Below are 20858 nucleotides of genomic sequence, written 5' to 3'. Positions count from 1 at the left end.
GACGAACGTAGGTTTTGAGTTGGTATCTTTAATGGATAATTTGATAAAGATGAGGTTTAAGCATTATTAAACAGTCTACAAAGTCTGGGCAGTTGTCTCGGAAACTGGTGGAAGTGTGTCCACTTTAGGGTTAGTTACCCTAAGGATGAAACTATAAAACGTTTATTGGATTTTCTCCGTCCGGGTACCACATTTGAAATAAAACTCCACTGAAGGCCTGAAAAGGGGGGCGGGGGGGGTTCTTCCCAATATGAGAGGAGTTGCTATATTTATTGAATAAAGCTTTTTCCATAAAGTTAGAGTGAACCCCACCTTCTAAGAAGTTATTTGAAGAACCTTTTCGGGCTGTTTTTCATTGTCAAGAACACTACGGTTCTTAGGGGATCTGAGAACAACTTCAGTTGAACCCTTCATTTTTAGAGTGTAGACGGCTCTATTTACTCTCAGATTCAAAAATTATGATTAGCATCAATGATCATGTCAGCTGCTGCTATGAGGTGAGACGGTGAACTGATGTTGAACTGGGCACTCAGCTGCTGCTCCAATACAGTATGAGGTGAGACAGTGAACTGATGTTGGAACTAGGCAGTCAGTCATTCATTCTGTACTATGAGTCTATCAAATCAAATTTATTAGTCACATGCACCGAATACAACAGGTGTAGTAAAATGCTTACAGTGAATCCGTACAGTGAAATGCTGACTTACAAGCCCCTAACCAACAATGCAGTTTTAAAAAGTACAAATTAATAAAAGGAACCAGTAATTAAAGAGCAGAAGTTAAATAACAATAGCTAGACTATATACAGGGGGTACCGGTACAGAGTCAATGTGCGGGGGGCACCGGTGAGTTGAGGTAATTGAGGTAATATGTACATGTAGGTAGAGTTATTAAAGTGACAATGCATAGATGATAACAGGGTGTGTGTAGGGGGGGGGGGGGGGGGGCTTCCTCTGACACCGCCTGGTACAGAGGTCCTGGATGGCAGGAAGCTTGGCCCCAGTGATGTACTGGGCTGTACGCACTACCCTCTGTGGGGAACATCATGGAATATTGTACATCATATTAAATATATTACTTTATTGTTATCATATAGAAACATCATGGAATATTGTACATCATATTAAATATATTGCTCTATTGTTATCATATAGAAACATCATGGAATATTGTACATCATATTAAATATATTACTCTATTGTTATCATATAGAAACATCATGGAATATTGTACATCATATTAAATATATTACTCTATTGATATCATATAGAAACATCTTGGAATATTGTACATCATATTAGCATCAATATACATTATTGTTTCATTCAATTTCACATAATAAGGATATTTCATCTTTTCAAGTTCAGAAGTCAGAACCCATCACCTGCTATGTAAAAGAGACAGAAGAATGCACAATGGTCAATGCTATCTGGGATCCTTGGGACATCCCTAACCTTAACCCCTAACCGTAATCATTTAACCGGTGTAGTTTCTCACCCTTTTTGGCTGTATGAAAGTGAATTTCCCCTCAGGCACACATTTGTTCTTTGTTATTACCCGAGCCACTGCCTGTTTAGTCCGCTATCATCCAGAAGGCGAGGTCAGTACAGGTGCATCAAAGCTGGGACCGAGAGACAGAAGCTGTTTTTCAATCTCAAGGCCACCACACTGTTGGCCACTTTAAGGAATGGAACACTAGTCACTTTAATAATGTTTATATATCTGGCATTACTCATCTCATTTGTACAGTTGAAGTCGGAAGTTTACATACATCTTAGCCAAATACATTCAAACTCAGTTTTTCACAGATCTTGACATTTAACCGTCAGTTAGGATCAACACTTTATTTTAAGAATGTGAAAAGTCAGAATAATAGTAGAGATAATTATTTATTTCAGCTTTTATTTCTTTCATCACATTCCCAGTGGGTCAGAAGTTTACATACACTCAATCGGCAAACTTAGGATATTTTCAAGTTCAGAAGTCAGAACCCATCACCTGCTATGTAAAAGAGACAGAAGAATGCACAATGGTCAATGCTATCTGGGACCCTAACCTTAACCATTTTAAATGTCAACTTCAATGGGCTAGGGACATCCCAAGGATGTATCTCTATCTCTTTACATTGCTTATGCATATTTGGTGGCCTGACTGTGTCCAGACTATGTCAACGGCCAATCCTGTTAGATCTGAACCTAATGGAGCTTGGTGTGATCAGATGACAGAAGTCACATTTAGGTGCCAGGTGTAACTGAGGCTGTAGATGCTCCATATCCATTACTTTGAGTGTTATATATAATATGACTAAATGTGTTTCTGTGTTGCAGGGGCAGTCAAGAAATGGAACAGCAAGGCCACAGAACATGACATAAGCAGAGCTGTGTGAGACCACCTCAAGCCCCTGGTAGAGCCGGGGGTGGTGTTTACCACTCCACCACGCCTTCAGCAGGCTGGAAAAGTGGGATGGATCCATTTGTGTTTCAGTTTTCAGTAGTTGAATCCTTTGACGTATTGTTGATTTCAACATTTTTCATTTTCAACAAATTAACTGGGTTGGTTGAAAAGTGATATTAAACTTACATACCATGCACTATATTGACATAGTGGGAGAGAAACTGAATTTATACTGTTTTTCATACTAAGATGGACCAAGATATGTTTTGCTTTTGCACATATTTGTTAATTGGTTTAGCAAGAGTCTGTTGATTGGTTGGTCATTGGGTTCATTTGTTTTACAATATGTTCAAATCAAGCTTTATTTATACAGCACATTTCAGACATGGATGCAACACAATGGCTTCACAGGAAAAAACAATGAAAATAAACAAATATTTACCACAACAAACATAAGAGGATAAAAAACAGAAGATTAACAACTGAAAGACTAATGAACATTCTAAGAAAATGCCATTGATTAAAATATGAACAATTGGATGCAACATCCAACCCAAAATATCAGCTTGTTTTTACTACATTGTTTGTTGTTACGTTCCCCAGCAAGAAAACATGAATAGAAAAACCAAAGCCTGTAACACCTTCCCCCTTAGTAAGGCTAGGCCTCCCGCTCGCGGGTCACCTGCCAACAACATCCGGTGAAATTGGAGGGCGCGCAATTCAAATAAATAATCATAATATTAAACATTTATGAACATACAAGTATCTTAAATTCTTGTTAACCTAACTGCATTGTCCGATTTACAAAAGGCTTTACAGTGAAACCATGCGATTGTTTGAGGACGGCACAACATATTTTCCAACCAGCACAGGCTTCATAAAAATCACAAATAGCGATTAAATCAATCACTTATATTTGAAAATCTTCCTGTTTGCAATCCCAAGGGTCCCAGCTACGAAATGAATGGTCATTTTGTTAGATAAAATCCTTATATCCCAAAAAGTCAGTTCAGTTGGCGCCATCGATTTCAGTAATCCACTCATTCAACGTGCAGACAAAGGAGTCCAAAAAGCTACCGCTAAACTTTGTATAAACAAGTCAAACTACGTCTCTATTTAATTCTCAGGTATCCTAAAATCTAAATAAACCATAAAATGTAATATGGATAGAAGTATGTTCAATAGAATAGTCAAATTAGCAAGCACGCTTCCTCTTCATCGTGCCTCAATAGACTGATATTGTGCCGGGACTCTTTGTACAAAAACTTCAAATTCTTGCTCGTTTTTGAAGAAACAAGCCTGAAACAATGAAAAAAGACTGGTGACATCTAGTGGAAGCTATAGGAATTGCAATCTGGGAGCTGGAATTACATAGAACCCATAGCTTTCCATTATAAGAGCCTAGGAGCTCCAAAACCATTCCCGTTTGTTTTTCTTTGGATTTTCGCCTGCCATATCAATTGTGTTATAGTCTCATACATTATTTTGTGCCCAAAGTAAACCCTGAAGCCAGGATATGCATATAATTGGTACCATTAGAAAGAAAACACTTTTATAGAGGTTTGTAGAAATGCTAAAATAATGTAGAGGAATATAACGCAATAGATATGGTAGAACAAAATCCAAAGAAAAACCAACCAATTGTTTTTTTCCAGAGACCATCCTCTTAGAATTGCAAGAGAAAGGTCATATTGAAAATTAGCTCCCTGCATGCAATTCCTATGGCTTCCACCGGGTGTCAGGAGTCTATGTTCAAGGTTTCAGGCTTGTAACTTCAAAAACGAATAAGAAATATCAGTTTTAGTAGAGGGACACAGTCTTGGAAATTCATGTTTGCGCGCTATAAAGACATTACGGACCTGTTAAAATCGGTTTCCTATTGAACATACTTCTTTCCAAAATAAATATTATAGTTTGACTACATTTTAGGGTATCTGAGGAGTAAATAGAATCGCGTTTTGACTTGTTGAAACAAAGTTTAGGGGTAGATTTTAGGATTCCTCTCTCTGCATGTTGAACGAGTGGATTACTCAAATCGATGGCGCCAACTAAATAGACTTTTTGGGATATAAAGAAGATTTTATCTAACAAAACAACACTACATGTTATAGCTGGGACTCTTTGGATGACAAATCAGAGGAAGACTTTCAAAAAGTAAGTGAATATTTAATTGTTAATTGTGAATGCATGAAGCCTGTGCCGGTGGAAAAATATTTTGATGTGGGGCGCTATCCTCAAACAATCGCATGGCATGCTTTCGCTGTAATAGCTACTGTAAATCAGAAAGTGCAGTTAGATTAACAAGAATTTAAGCTTGTTAAAATCCATAATATTTATGATGAATTATTCCAAAAGGAAGTTGTCCCTCTAGCGGATCCATATTACCATGACTACCGGGACTCCTGTCCCTAAACTGATTATAGACTCAATTCATTATACTGCGTCCATGTGTATAACTAGCTGGACCCCTGTCCCTAAAACTGATTATAGATTTATTATACTGCGTTCATGTGTATAGGCTGCAAGTACATTGAAATTAAATTGTCTTCTTTTCAACTTTCACTTTCAACTAAAACCAAACTTATATTGTAGATCGGGCATAGTCTTATTTTCAATAACATTTTGCTAAGTGGGATAGCCCCAATGTCACAGTCTTAACGTGTCCAAATCAATAGTCCAAATGCAAAAGCAGTTTGTGATAAATTGAAAACATAAAATGTACTATATACACAAACATCTGCCACAATAATCGTATTTAAAAAAACAACCAAGCACCTTATTAACTGCAGAAGAACCAAAAACGCTGTTGTTTTGACAAGTAGAAATAAATCACTGATATCGATTAGGGGGGAAATCAGGTTGTATGTGCTGTTGAAACTAACACAACTAAACAAAACACCTGGAAACGGGAGATATCTTTTACCTCACTGGTTAGAGGACAACATGCAGAAGACAGTCAACTACATTTTGGAGTGATGCATTTAAATGTAGGGGTCGCTAAACAAAGGAACACAACACTTATTTGTCATCACTCATCAATATCATGTTGAAATCAATTGTGTGACAGGAGGGAGATGAGGTTTCACGTCCTGTTAAAACTAACACGACATCTGGGACTAATGTTAACATCACTGGTTAGAGGACAATTTGTAGAAAACAGCTGGCCACATTTTGAACTTTTGCATTTTGATTCAAGTGGGTCACCAACATGGTAAGTGTAACACAGCTCTTTTTGTGTTAGTCACTTTTTGTTAAATCACATAAATAGTACTCTTTCAATTCAGAGCCTGGATTTTTCCCAAGGCTAATATCCATATCATGTTGAAATCAATTGAATGGGGCAAACGTTTAGGGTTCTACAATGTGAAATTCCTTAAAATACTTATACTACAATGTTAAAACATTCTACCTTGTGACATAAATTCACTGATATCACGAAATAACTCCTTCATGAATGTATTGTCTGATATTTGATCAGAGATCTTTTATCAGAGTATCTCTTGTAACATTGATCAGAGAGCAAGATTGACCAAAACTCTTCCCACATTGACCACAGCTATAAGGTTTCAATCCTGTGTGTGTTCTCTTTTGTAGAGTCAGAGAGCCAGATGTAGTACATCTCTTCCCACATTGTTCATAGCTGAAAGGATTCTCTCCTGTGTGTGGTCTCTTGTGTATTGTCAGCTGGCCAAATTGACCAAAACTCCTCCCAATTTGACCACAACTATAAGATTTCTCTCCTGTGTGTATTCTCTGGTGTAGAGTCAGAGAGCCAGATGTAGTAAAACTTTTCTCACATTGACCACAGCTATAAGGTCTCTCTCCCGTGTGTATTCTCTGGTGTGATGTCAGCTGGCCAGATTGACCAAAACCCTTCCCACATTGACCACAGCTATAAGATTTCTCTGGTGTAGAGTCAGATGGAAAGATCAACCAAAATTCTTCCCACATTGACCACAACTGTAAAGATTCTCTCCTGTGTGTGTTCTCTGGTGTAATGTCAGCCGGCCAGATGTAGTACATCTCTTCCCACATTGACCACAGCTATAAGGTCTCTCTCCTGTGTGTATTCTCTGGTGTAATGTCAGATGGCAAGATTGACCAAAACTCTTCCCACATTGACCACAGCTACAAGGTTTCTCTCCTGTGTGTATTCTCTGGTGTGATATCAGGCTGGTTGACTGAGTAAAACTCTTCCCACATTGAACACAGTTATAAGGTCTCTCTCCTGTGTGTGTTCTCTGATGAATTTTAATGCCTGATGAGGTGAATCTCTTCCCACAGTCAGAGCAGCAGTGAATTCTCTTCCCCGTGGGTCTCTGCTGGTGTTTCTTGAGGTGTTCTGATCTGGAGAGACTCTTCTCTGCCTCTTCAGCATCACAAGGTTCTTGAGGCTCCCCAGAGGAGCCACTATAGTCCCGTATCTCTCCTGTGTGAACAACAACGTCAGACAGTTGATTAAAGGCCCACAACAGCGGAAATCCACTGTAAAAGGTGATGCCAACAGCATAGCCATGATGTTGTACAACAATTGATGTATGTAATGAATGTTAAAATTATTTGACAATTGTCTTAAAATGAGCAACAAGTCATATTTTGTCAAAAATTTCATTAGTAGTAACATTAAGATTGTAGACTAGAAATACGTTATTCATGTTGTTGAAACTCTAAGCAGTGTGGTCTCCAATACAGGCCCCTCTCTGTGTTGTTAAAATTGCGGAACGAGAGCAATTTGGTTGCAGAAACACCTCCCTGCTAATGAGGAAACCACTAGTTATGGATGTAGTATATATCTGGTGTCGTGGAAATTTCCTGTATTACCACATCATGAGAGAGCAAACCACACACAAGTCAGAGTTATCATAAAGTCCATATTTTAATAATATATGAGCTTCACCATAGCCCTCTGACTCTCAGATCAATTCAGTGTCATAAATTTAATTAATTCTCTGAGAGTGCTTACAAAACAGTCCTTGGTATCATTTATAGCCAAGACACACCCATCAAAACTCACATGACGAATAACAGATCTTAGGAACATTATACAAATAACCTTTTACGAGAAAAATGAGTATCCCATAATTTATAGCATTAGCTATAAATTATCGTTCAGTTTGGTCTCCTAAACCAAAGCTCTTATCTCGTTCTTGGTACCACTTAGAACCAAAAACATTACCTCATCCAATGGCATACAGTGGGGCAAAAAAGTATTCAGACAGCCACCAAAAGTTCTCCCACTTAAAAAGATGAGAGAGGCCTGTAATTTCCATCATAGGTACACTTCAACTATGACAGACAAAATGAGAAATAAAAAATCCAGAAAATCACATTGTAGGATTTTTAATGAATTTATTTGCAAATTATGGTGGAAAATAAGTATTTGGTCACATACAAACAGGCAAAATTTCTGGCTCTCACAGACCTGCAACTTCTTATTTAAGAGGCTCTTCTGTCCTCCACTTGTTACCTGTATTAACAGCACCTGTTTGAACTTGTTATCAGTATAAAAGACACCTGTCCACAACCCCAAACAGTCACACTCCAAACTTCACTATGGCCAAGACCAAAGAGCTGTCAAAGGACACCAGAAACAAAATTCTAGACCTGCACCAGGCTGGGAAGACTGAATCTGAAATAGGTAAGCAGCTTGGTTTGAAGAAATCAACTGTGGGAGCAATTATTAGGAAATGGAAGACATACAAGACCACTGATAATCTACCTCGATCTAGGGCTCCACGCAAGATCTCACCCCGTGGGGTCAAAATGATCACAAGAACGGTGAGCAAAAACCCGAGAACCACACAGGGGGACCTAGTGAACGACCTGCAGAGAGCTGGGACCAAAGTAACAACTGTTTGGGGTTTTAGGATGGGGTTCTGTACAGCACTTTGAGATATCAGCTGATGTAAGAAGGGGTATATAAATACATTTGATTTGAAATCTTCTTTGGTTTAGTAGTACTCTTCCATTTCAGAGCCTGCAATTTTCACCTGGGGCTAATATCCATATCATGTTGAAATCAATTCATAAGGGGGAAAACGTTTAGGCTTCTACATTGTGAAATCATTCAAATACTCCTACTACAATGTTAAAACATTCTAAATTGTGACATTCATTGAAATCATGAAACAACTCCATGTATGTATTTTCTAATATTTGATCAGAGATCTTTTATCAGGTTCTCTGGTCACAGCTATAAGATTTCTCTCCAGTGTGTGTCCTCTGGTGTACTGTCAGACCGCTAGATGTAGTAAAACTCCTCCCACATTGATCACAGCTATAAGATTTCTCTCCTGTGTGTGTTCTCTGGTGTACTGTCAGACCGCTAGATGTAGTAAAACTCTTCCCACATTGACCACAGCTTGAAGATTTCTCTCCTGTGTGTGTTCTCTGATTAATTTTAATGCCTGATGAGGTGAATCTCTTCCCACAGTCAGAGCAGCAGCGAGTTCTCTTCCCTGTGGATCTCTGCAGGTGTTTTGATCTGGAGAGGCTCTTCTCAGCCTCTTCAGCATCATGAGGTTGTTGAGGCTCCCCAGAGGATCCACAATAGTCCCGTCTCTCTCCTGTGTGAACAACAAAGTCAGATGATTAAAGGCCCACAACAGCGGAAAACCACTGTAAAAGAAAGGTGAGGCCAAGAGAGTAACCATGATGTTGTACAACAATTGATGTCTGTAATAAATGTTACAATTATTTGGCAATTATCTTATAATGAGCAAGAATAGTCATATTTGCCTTGTTTTCACATTAGTAGTAACATTGATGATTGTAGACTAACGAGCTAAAGTCCAACCTCAAAACATAAATGGAAAAATCAAAGCCTGTAACACCTTCCCCCTTAAGACAACAAATATATCCTATATTTTTGTTGGACAAGTTTGTTCACACCCAACAGAAAACAACTTCCATTTCACATAATCAACTACAATGCTTTTACAATATAAACATAGTGAAAAAACACATATTTCTAAATAATATGAACAAAAAATACATACAGTCAAAATAAATTGTGATCCCTGGCAAAGCACTGGCTAAACGCAGAACTTGCTGACTGCCCACCCTTGAGACAATCAGCAACCAACTCCTGCAATATCCGTAGTAACTTTCCACCTAACTTCTCTCTCTTTTCAGGGTTCACTCGATAGGCATGTTGTTGGAACGGGCCCAGTCCCCAATGTCATACATTTGGTTTGGCACATCTGAGAATGAATCCTGATATTCTAAAAGCAGGGCAACATTGTCAATATAATTGTACCCAAAAATGGTCAGCTGGTTGCAAAAATAATTATGATTACTAATTGTAAATATGAAAATCAAAACCAAATGTACACCCCTTTGTTAATTTGTATTGGTAATACTTCACTTAATATTGAGGCATGGAATAATAAAACGTATATTTTGTCAGGCTGGATGTTTGAAATATGAGGTGATTTGAGTCATGCTTCTTCAGTAGTGGAATAAAAACAATTAGCACTTGAATGTTGTCAAGAAATACTGGAGTGATGTCAGATTGTTAATAAAATTGATTATAGACCAATTTATTATACTGCTTTCATGTGTGTATATACACAAACATCTGCAACAATTATCATATTACATGTATTTTTTTAAACAAGCAGCTTTATAAACTTGTAGAAAACAGCTAGCTACATTTTGAAGTCCTGCATTTTGTGTAACACAGTAAGTGTAACACAGCTCTTTTTTTGTTATTCATTTTTTGTTAAATAATGTTCTTTCAATTCAGAGCCTGGATTTTCCCCTGAGGCTAATATCCATATCATGCTGCAATCAATTGAACAGGGCAAACGATAAGGTAGAACATCATTAAAATACTCCTACTACAATGTTAAAACATTCTACATTGTGACATCATTAAAATACTCCTACTACAATGTTAAAACATTCTACATTGTAACATCATTAAAATATTCCTACTACAATGTTAAAACATTCTACGTTGTGACATTTCATTGATATCATGAAACAACTTCTTCATGTATGTATTTTCTGATGTTTGATCAGACATCTTTTATCAGAGTATCTCTTGTCACATTGATCACAGCTATGCGGTTTCTCTCCTGTGTGTGTTCTCTGGTGTGAAGCCAGCTGGCTAGATGTAGTAAAACTCTTCCTACATTGATTACAAAAATAAGGTTTCTCTCCTGTGTGTGTTCTCTGGTGTGAAGTCAGCTGGCCAGATGTTGGAAAACTCTTCCCACATTGATCACAGCTATAAGGCTTCTCTCCTGTGTGTGATCTCTGGTGTACAACCAGATGGCTTGATGTAGTAAAATTCTTCCCACATTGATCACAGATATTTGGTTTCTCTCCGGTGTGAATTCTCATGTGTATTTTTAGTAAATCTGATCTTAAGAAACTATTCCTGCAGTTAGAGCAGCTATAAGGTTTCTCTCCTGTGTGAATTCTCATGTGTATTTTTAGGGTATCTGATCTTACGAAACTCTTCCCGCAGTTAGAGCAGCTATAAGGTTTCTCCCCGGTGTGTGTTCTCTGGTGTATTTTAAGTTCTGATGAAGATTTGCAACCTTTCCCACAGTCAGAGCAGCAATGAGATTTCTTCCCTGTGGGTCTCTGCTGGTGTTTCGACGTGGAGAGACTCTGCTCTGCCTCGTCATCATCATGTTGTTGAGGCCCCCCAGAGGATCCAGGATAGTCACGTCTCTCTCCTGTGTGAGCAAAAAGTCAGACAGATGGTTTAAGGCCCACAACAGCAAAAATCCACTGTAAAAAGGTGATGCCAACAGCGTAGCCATGATGTTGTACAAACAATGACGTCTGTAATGAATGTTAATTATTTGACATTTGTCTTAAGACAGTCAAGTGAACAACAGTCATATTTTGTCTTGTTTTCACATTAGTAGCAATATCGACAATTGTATGCTAGAAATACATTTTTAAAGTTGTTGAAATCCTAAGCAGCTGTGCCAGACAACTTTTGGTCTCCAATATAGGCACCTTTCTGTAGGTCTATGTTTTTGTTAGGTGAAGTTATGGGTCCTACAGTAGGTCTATGTTGTTAGGTCCTACAGTAGGTCTATGGTATTGGTATAACTAGCAGTTTCCGCATCAGCATGGAGGAGTTTCCTACTATCAAGTCTCGGACCGACAGGTGATAGAACTTGAAACAGTGTATCAACTAATGTAGACAGGCCATAAGCAGCCAAAGTGATTTATTTTTATCTGGATATTTTCTAGATGTTTTTATTTGTTGGCTTTATGTAGGCTATTTTTTACATAGTTGGCAATGGCAATAAAAGTTATTTAGATTTGGATAATTTTTTCGATTTATATTGAATATAGATTAATCACAGATAATGAATATGAGATACAAAGACTATTATAATTACTATTATAAATTAAATGAAATTGTTCCAGTAAAATGTGAATATGAAAATCATAACTGGCAGCAGATCAGTAGAAATGGTCAGATAAATTTGCACTACAAATGGAAAACGTTGCAGACTGCCGTTGTAGCCTATTACTGGAAACTTCAGGAGCATAATGTCAGAATTTACGAAGGCCAGCATTAGCGTGAGGAGAATGCTAAGGAAGAGTTTTTTTCTTATGGTTAGGCTATCTTGATCTCTGGTTCCCTCGAGTCATTTGTGCATCTCAATTATTTAATAAAACGGGGGATTCCTATGGTTGATGATGAAAGAATATTTGCTGCTCTGTGGTGTGTAATGAGGAGCAACCAAACGCTGCACGCATTTATGAAATTGCTTATTCTAGTTACTAATGAGCATGCACCCATTAAGAAAATGACTGTAAAAACTGATAAATTCCAATGGATTGATGAAGAGTTGAAAAATGGTATGGTTGAGAAGGATGAGGGAAAAATAACTGATTGGCAAACATCCTGCAAATTGAGAAAGCATGTGACTAAACTGAATAAAAAGAAGATAAATGACAATTTTGGGAAAAAAGACAAACTCTGCTTCATCATTAACTGACTCAGATGGCTCATTCATCAAAGCCCACTACTTTTATGATTTTTTCATTGGCAAGATTAGCAAACTTAGGCATGACATACCAGCAACAAATGCTGACACTACACATCCAAGTATATCTGACCAATTGAAAGACAAGCATTGTAATTTAGAATTCCGTAAAGTCAGTGTGGAAGAGGTGAAAAAAATATTGTTGTCTATCAACAATGTCAAGCCACCGGGGTCTGACAATCTAGATGGAAAATTACGGAGGATAATAGCGGACGATATTGCCACTCCCATTTTCCAGATCTTTAATTTAAGCCTAGTAGAGAGCGTGTGTCCTCAGGCCTGGAGGGAAGCTAAAGTCATTGGACATGCGCTACGCTCTGCATAGTTAGCTCCAGGTAAAATGTTGCACTTATTCAGACATTCTGTGACCAAAAACAAGCTACATATGGACAGTACCAAAATAAACTGACTCTGGAAATGACAAAGCTTCTCGTAACCTTGCTGGAAATGGGACAAACGGATCCCTTCTGTGGTAACAGACTGGGACGATTTGTAGTCAAATCAAATTCCCAGGAACAGGGTTCAAATGAACCACAGAGACTGTGTGGTATAATAACATGGCCGTATCCAACCCTGCTTGTTCCCTCGACTCAACTACCAACCTCCAACAGGGCCCTTAACCTGTATCACTAGACACTTAATAGTGAGCTACAGGTAGGAATCAGCAATGAATCCCAATAATGAGCCACCTATGCGAGGAGTAACACTTTGCGGACAATCTCTCAACGTATTACTGCTACCCCGGGGCGATTGATATACCCCTTGAACACTGGCGCCGACCCTCGTCAGATGAGGCAGGGCTTGCAAACTATTACAGACAACAAAGAGAAGCACAGCCGATAGCTGCCCAGTGACACGAGCCTACAAGACAAGCTAAATTACTTCTATGCTCGCTTCGAGGAAAGTAACACTGAAACATGCATGACAGCATCAGCTTTTCTGGACGACTTTGTGATCACGCTCTCCGCTGCCGATGTGAGCAAGACCTTTAAAACAGGTTAACATTCACAAAGCCACAGGGCCAAACGGATTACCAGGACATGTACTCCAAGCATGCGCTGACCAACTGGCAAGGGTCTTCACTGACATTTTCATCCCCTGTCGGAGTCTGTAATACCAAGATGTTTCAAGCAGACCACCATAGTGTTTTTGGGCACAGGGACTAAGGTAACCTGCCTAAATGACTACCAACCCGTAGCATTCACGTCTAAGGCCATGAAGTGCTTTGAAAGGCTGGTCGTGGCTCACATCAACACCATTATCCCAGAAACCCTAGACCCACTCCAATTTGCATACCGCCCCAACAGATCCACAGATGATGCAATCTCTATCGCACTCCACACTGCCCTTTCCCACCTGGACAAAAGGAACACCCATGTGAGAATCCTATTCATCGACTACAGCTCAGCGTTCAACACCATAGTACCCTCAAAGCTCATCACTAAGCTGAGGACCCTGGGACTAAACACTGAGCACGCCCCCATTCTCATCGAAGGGGTTGTAGTGGAGCATTTGAAAGCTTCAAGTTCCTTGTTATCCACATCCTTGGTGTCCACATTATAGGCATAGTTAACTGGTGAACTGTTGAAATCATGGAACATAATGACGATTCTAATTCTAGATTTGGAATAGAATGTGCAGCACCTTGAATATATTGTGGTTTGACTACCAATTAATAAACCAGGGAGGAATTACTGACAGAGTAGGAGCGTTGTGGAGACATCCAAGAGAGGAAAATCAGGAAGGGAAATGACAGCAAGTAGTGCAGACGAAAGGGATAACAAGTTGGTGAAGGAACAGATGTGCTGGAATGAGAAGAATATAGATGGAATGACAACAATATAGATGCTACTTTGAAAACACAAACTCTCACAGCAAAGAGCGAGGGAGTCCAGGGAAGACTGGAGGAGCAATGGAGGAAGCATTGTGGAATTTCCTTGGCGTTAGTACAGTTGTTGAGACTGCATGGACGATGGTGAAGAACAGTGACTCTGGACAGTTGTTGAGACTGAGTGGACGATGGTGAAGAACAGTGGAGTGAAAAGGGCTAAAGTTGGTAATGAACAGCAGTTTAGGATCGGAGTGGGAATCATCAGCAAGGATGTTTTTGTGGGTGACCTGTTAATGGTCTCAAAGATGGTGAAGGATGAATTGGGTAAAGTGGAATCGGTTCGAGTGGCCAGGAGCGGTATGATACCGATTGTGTGTCAACAGCGCAAAAGGAGAAAGCTTTCTGGGGCAGGGGTTCCGCTAGCGGAACACCGACAACATTCCGCTGAAAAGGCAGCGTGTGAAATTCAGAAATATGTAACTTTCACACATTGACAAGTCCAATACAGCAAATGAAAGATAAACATCTTGTTAATCTACCCATCATGTCCGATTTAAAAAACGCTTTACAGCGAAAACACAACATATGATTATGTTAGATCACCACCAAGTTGGTTTTTGTCTCATCTAGGGTGTTTGTACTGTCTAGGGTTTTTTTGTAGATTTATGGGGTTGTGTTCATTTTAGGTGTTTATATAAGTCTATGGTTGCCTGGATTGGTTCTCAATCAGAGGCAGGTGTTTATCATTGTCTCTGATTGGGAACCATATTTAGGCAGCCATGTTCTTTGGGTATTTTGTGGGTGATTGTTTCCTGTGTCAGTGTTTGTGCCACACGGGACTGTTTCGGGTTTTCACGTTTCTGTGTGTTCATAGTCACATGAAGCATGTTGTAATTGTGATGGGAATCACGTTCCCGAGTTCCCTGTACGGATGAAGGCTGTCACAGTAGCTAGGATGATCAGGCCCATCCAGCAGGTGTCCTATGTGGAGGCAGTGAAAATAGCTGAAGGAGTTGAGAAGGTAGTTCATGTCCCACAGTCTGCAATGCAGTTGAAGGTTACCAACACACTAATAGTGAACAAGGTGGACTTTGTTGTGTTTATAGAGCAAGTGATAAATTGCATTAATAAATTATTAGTAACCTTAATCCAAAACTAGAATTTCCATATTAGCTTGGAGGAGTTTCTAGAACAAAATTGCATTTCCCTCACTGCAGCAGTCATAAATTGCATTAATAATTAACTAATAAAACATATAAAAAGCTAGACATCATTGTGAAGGCTGCAAATAGATTTCTGGATCTCCAGGACTTCAGACAAAATGTTACAGGGAGTACTGAATGAAGACGTTCCCCCTCCCAGGTTCCTGAACCTGTGTAGGGATCTGAATAGTACCATTTTTGTTTGAAATTCAGGGTAGTGAAGTTGGTTTGTGTTTATTTTACGTAATTAGTATGATTTGTTAATCCCAATTTTTTTGCTTTTTGTTATTTTTTTACAACCCCATACAGTAGGTGGCAGCAATACACCTGATGAGTGTAGTCTGATTATACACCTCTGAGAAGAAGACATGGTAACAACCAAAGTGTTGGTCAGTGTTTCCAGTTGACCCTAATTAGATGTTGCATTACATGTTGTTTGCTTACTTCACGTAGCCGGCTAGCTGGCCAACATATTCATACTTCGCTAACTCCTCTCTGATAAGATACCGCTGCACAAACATGCTTATCTAGGCCTACACCAGCACTGGTAGCAGGCAGCATTAGCTAGCTACATTTGCTCTGACTCTTAATACATTTAGCAAGCTAGCTAGCCCGCTAACTAGAGATTAGCATTAGCAGCTAACATTATTTGAGCAACACCTTGCTAAGAAAAGACAATATTTCACCTTTAATGTAATGGCATGAAAATAATTGCCAGAATATTATGATTTTTGACTTTTCAACAGCTGTAACAATTTGACCCCCACAGGAAATTTACACTTGCAGTTATAGAAAGACCCATTTACTATATAACCATTGATTCTTGAAGAATATAACTTATAAATGCCTCAAATGTTTCAACTGTATTACCCCATCAGAAACCAAAACATAAGCTCGTATAACGCCACTGTTTGTAAACTAATACTATAAGGCTGAGGGGTAGGGTCGATCCAAGCGTTCTGACCTCACAATGACAGTAAAGCACCCAAGCTAACTGGCTAACGTTGGATAGCTTGCTAGACACATGAGAGAGAACCTCACTCTTACCATTTTACTTTCCCTAGCAGCGCTGAATAGGCTGTGTTCATGTTATCCAGAGCATTTGTGACTAACTGTGCTGCTGGCAACAATTTAATTTGAGCGTTTTTGCAGATGTTTACTGACACCTGGACATATTCAACGGGTGTTGAACGTTATTAAATTAATCAGTTATTCTGCGCTCTAATCAAGTCAACAAACATTGGGTAGTTAGTTAGAATATAGTTAGTATACTGGCAAGTTTGATGTACAAGTAGCCAACTAACGTTAGGTAGCTAGTTAGTTAACATACCGACATTCTACTGTAAAGATATGCTATGCGTTTTGTAAGGATGGTGTAGCTAACATAACGTGTAACGTAACTTATTTGAAAAGTCATTACTTTATTACATTGCTCAACATTTGTCATAATTATTTAAAGCAGTTAATTTGTATCGGCTCTCTTGTTGGACTTCGGCTGTATATTTTCCCCCAATTTCTTCAAATGTGAAACCGTTGAAGCCACAACCATTTCCTGAAGAATTGCATTATGGGCCCTAAAGTACTGCGTGTATACTTCGTATTTTGGCAAATTTAGTACGACATCCGGGAACTTTTGGCATACTAACTATATCATACTATGGCCAATAAGCAGACTATATATGTATGAGTATTCTAACACAGCTCAGGACTCTGGGCAGCCATTTTATTGCGGTTTAAAAACTAGGTTGCCCTAATTAACTAAGCCACAACAATCAATCTGCAGTTCAACCAATAACAAAGCTGTAATTCCACCACTGTGTTGGTAATAAGATGATGGATGGGGCTGGAGAAATGTAACTAGTCTCAAATTCATAGACAAACCTATTGATGCAAGGACTGAACATCCATGATAACAACATTATAGTTAACCATGTTGAGGCTATACCGTGTTGGGTTACATTGTTTCTAAACATTGGAGTAAAACAAGCTTATTTGGGGATCTGATGGGGTACAACAGTTGAACTAAGCTCATGAGGCATGTGTTATATTCTTCAAGAATCAATGGCTATAAATAAATAAAAGTAAAAATATGGATGTAGCAATTGCACATTTCCCCTTTAACACCACACATCAGTTCAACAATTGCAGTTTTTTTGCTTCTGTTTTAAGACAGTACTTACGAGTGTTAGTCAGGGAACGGTTTCTCAAAACCATATTATGGCTAAGTTCACCGTTTGAACTATTGGATGCCTTAAGATGCGTTTGGGAAACCGGGACCAGATATCCAGTTTCCTCCTCCTCTTCATTTTTCGATGTGACAGTCATCTCCCCCTCCTCTTCTTTCACTGAAACGTCGTATGCCTCCTCTTTCACTCTGAATGCGTCTTCCTCTTCTTTAACTGAAACATCTTCCTCTTCTTTAACTGAAACATCTTCCTCTTCTTTCACTGTAACAGCCTCGACCTCTACTTGTTTTTGTATTGTAACAGCCTCCTCTTCCTCCTCCTCTTTCACGAGAGCTTCTTTCTCCATCCAGCAGACCTTATCTTCTTCAACAGGAATTGGGTTAAGTTTGAGACTGGAGCTATGAGGCATTTACTGAAGTCGCTAAGCGGTATAATTCAAAGCAGTGTCACTTTATCAGCAGCACGTGATCAATGACGTCTGAAGAATCATTTCGTCGAACACCTGATTGGTTTGGTATTGGGCTCGTTCGACATTGCAGCCGACAGTGCAGGTGGCTGCTGACTGACTAATTTACAAATCAGCTTGCGTCATAAATACCTACCTACTCGTTGTTATTTATAAATCTGTCAGCCATTCACAGTTTACCCACAATGCAGCATGGATTTGATGCTCTCGAACACGGCCAGTGGTTTAATAGATGACGTAAAGGCTACTTTGCGGGACTTCATCTATTATAATGTGTCTGTTCTAAATTCAGTGTCGCTCAAAGTCTTGAGTAATGAACCTATTTTTTTTTTTTACACAATTGGCTGGAAAGAGCCAATGCTTCAGGAAGCTTTGTTTCCCCATCACTACTTTTCAGCATGTTTTCTGTGAATTAGACTACGGGAGTTTTGTAACTTTTTCCAACTTGGCTTACTGTTAGTTGGATTCTAACTGGTCTTCGGTAGTTGGTCTCGCTGACCATAACCGTGCTGATTGGCTATGCTGGTTAGGCTAATAGGTAGTTGGCTAAATAGCTAACGTTAGCTGGCTGGCTAAGATAACTTCATAAAGCTAACGTTAGCTGGCTGGCTAAGCGTTAGCTGGCTGGCTAAGATAACAGCATATAGCTAATGTTAGCTGACTGGCTAAGATAACAGCATATAGCTAATGTTAGCTGGCTGGCTAAGATAACAGCATATAGCTAATGTTAGCTGGCTGGCTAAGATAAGTGCATATAGCTAACATTTTTTGATATTTGGTTAGATGGCCTTATGTATTTACAAAACTGTGGTTTACTTTAATTACTCAAGTCATGAGTGGAAACGATTGGTTTAATATGAAGTTCTACATTTGAAGTTATTTATGTTGTAGTTGACATCGTAGGGAATAGGCTGGTCCTCCATTTTACATCACACCTGACTTTGGCATTCTTCTAAATTCTGATTGGTTTAATGTAATAATTCCAAAAATAGAACTGTGAGGTGTTACTTTGCATTGGAAATGTTTTAATATTTGATTTTATATTTTATAAACAATACAAAATATACACATACAAACAACATCATGGAAACATTAACTACATCACACCTGCCCAGACCCACTAGAACACACCTCCATCGCCATTAACTACATCTTTTTAGGCTGGGTTTCTGTACAGCACTTTGAGATATCAGCTGATGTACGAAGGGCTATATATATACATTTTATTTGATTTGGTGATGACGTCCTATTGGATGAGGTCATCCATCGGGATTCCCCCCAAAAATAAGATGCTCTGAATTGATGACTGGAGCCAGATGTGAAGGAGGAGGTTGATCATCAGGAGTCAGATGTGAAGGAGGAGGTTGATCATCAGGAGTCAGATGTGAAGGAGGAGGTTGATCATCAGGAGTCAGATGTGAAGGAGGAGGTTGATCATCAGTGAACCTCTAGGATTGTGGCTGGGCTGGAGTTTACTTGATATTGTGAATCTATGTTATATATTTGTACCTCCTGTTTCATGAAGTGATGTCACTAAGTACTGCCCCTATATATTCAGTGCATTCGGAAGTTTTCAGACCCCTTCACTTTTTCCACATTTTGTTACGTTACAGCCTTATCCTAAAATGGATTCAACAATTTTTTACCCTCATCAATCTACACAATACCCAATATTGACATCACATTGCCCCATAATGACATCACAATACCCCATAATGACAAAGCAAAAACATGTAAATAAATGAAAAAATTTGATTTTCTTAAAAAAACAAGGACATTTTTAAGTGACCCCAAACTTTTGAATGGTAGTGTATGATGTATTGTTTCACCATGTAGGAGCAGTATAGACCTAGTCTGTTCATGATATACATCTACATGATGTATTGTTTCACCATGTAGGAGCAGCATGGACCTACAGTAGCTAGCTACTTATTTAGATTTAGTTTGACTTAATTAAACTGCTTTAAATGTGCTGTAGTAAACATTTTTTATTCTCAATAATCAATCAACACATTCCTGTCTTTTGTATGTCTCAATATAATAGGCGACGCTGCCAGCGTGACGTATAATCTATTGGACGGTTTTTCAGAAACAGCTCGTCAACCACCTCGGTAGCTTGCTAGCCAACATAGCCGAAAGATTCAAGATATTTATATGCTTTCGATGTATTTATATGCTTTCGGTGTACACACTTCTGTCGTATCTACTTGTTAACCTATTTGATATTACGTAGTTTTTTATTAGTCAGCTATAGTAGCTGGCTGGTTAAGTTAGCACTAGCCTAGTCGCTAATGATAGCTAGCTAACATCCCCGACCATGAGCTCCCTAAACTACTCTCCTCCTGTTAAAGAAGAGGAGGATGGACGGAAAAAGAAGCTCAGGGGCTGAACATTGTCGTGAAAGAGGAGGAGAAAGAAGAGGATGTCACAGTAAAACAAGAAGTATAAGGTGAGGCTATTACAGTGAAAGAAGAAGAGAAAGACGTTTCAGTGGAAGAGGAGGAGGATGTTACAGTAAAAGAAGAGGAGGATGCAGTTTTTGGAGGGAAGAAGGAAGGGGAGATTACTGTCACATTGAAAGATGAAGAGGTGGAGATAGGAGATCTGATTAACACCAGTGAGTACCGCCTTAAATTCGTTTTTTAGTTTCGATATTCGGAGTTGGCTCGTCAATACCTCTTCAACGGAGGGCCCTGGGATGATGACTGATATGTCTAGAATCAGACGACGTAGAGAGCAAGCTACCTCTTGTTT

At 39.0% G+C, this 20858-nt stretch overlaps 1 protein-coding gene across 1 annotated transcript; it reads right to left on the bottom strand.

Moving 5' to 3' along the window:
* Window positions 1–8772: 8772 nt before the first annotated feature.
* Window positions 8773–19752, bottom strand: LOC110487382 (uncharacterized). The gene is made up of 2 exons (XM_021559313.3): window positions 17633–19752; window positions 8773–11084 (listed from the first exon to the last, which is right to left on the bottom strand). Exons 1-2 carry the CDS (start codon window positions 18045–18047, stop codon window positions 10390–10392), a joined length of 1110 nt encoding a protein of 369 aa, XP_021414988.3. The 5' UTR covers window positions 18048–19752; the 3' UTR covers window positions 8773–10389.
* Window positions 19753–20858: the final 1106 nt, after the last annotated feature.

The sequence above is a fragment of the Oncorhynchus mykiss genome, chromosome 13 (genome assembly GCF_057628025.1).
Source record: "Oncorhynchus mykiss isolate SJ-2025 chromosome 13, ASM5762802v1, whole genome shotgun sequence".
Classification (NCBI taxonomy): Eukaryota; Metazoa; Chordata; class Actinopteri; order Salmoniformes; family Salmonidae; genus Oncorhynchus; species Oncorhynchus mykiss.
Note: the sequence above shows the minus strand (reverse complement) of the source record. Positions and strands in the feature narration are given on the sequence as shown.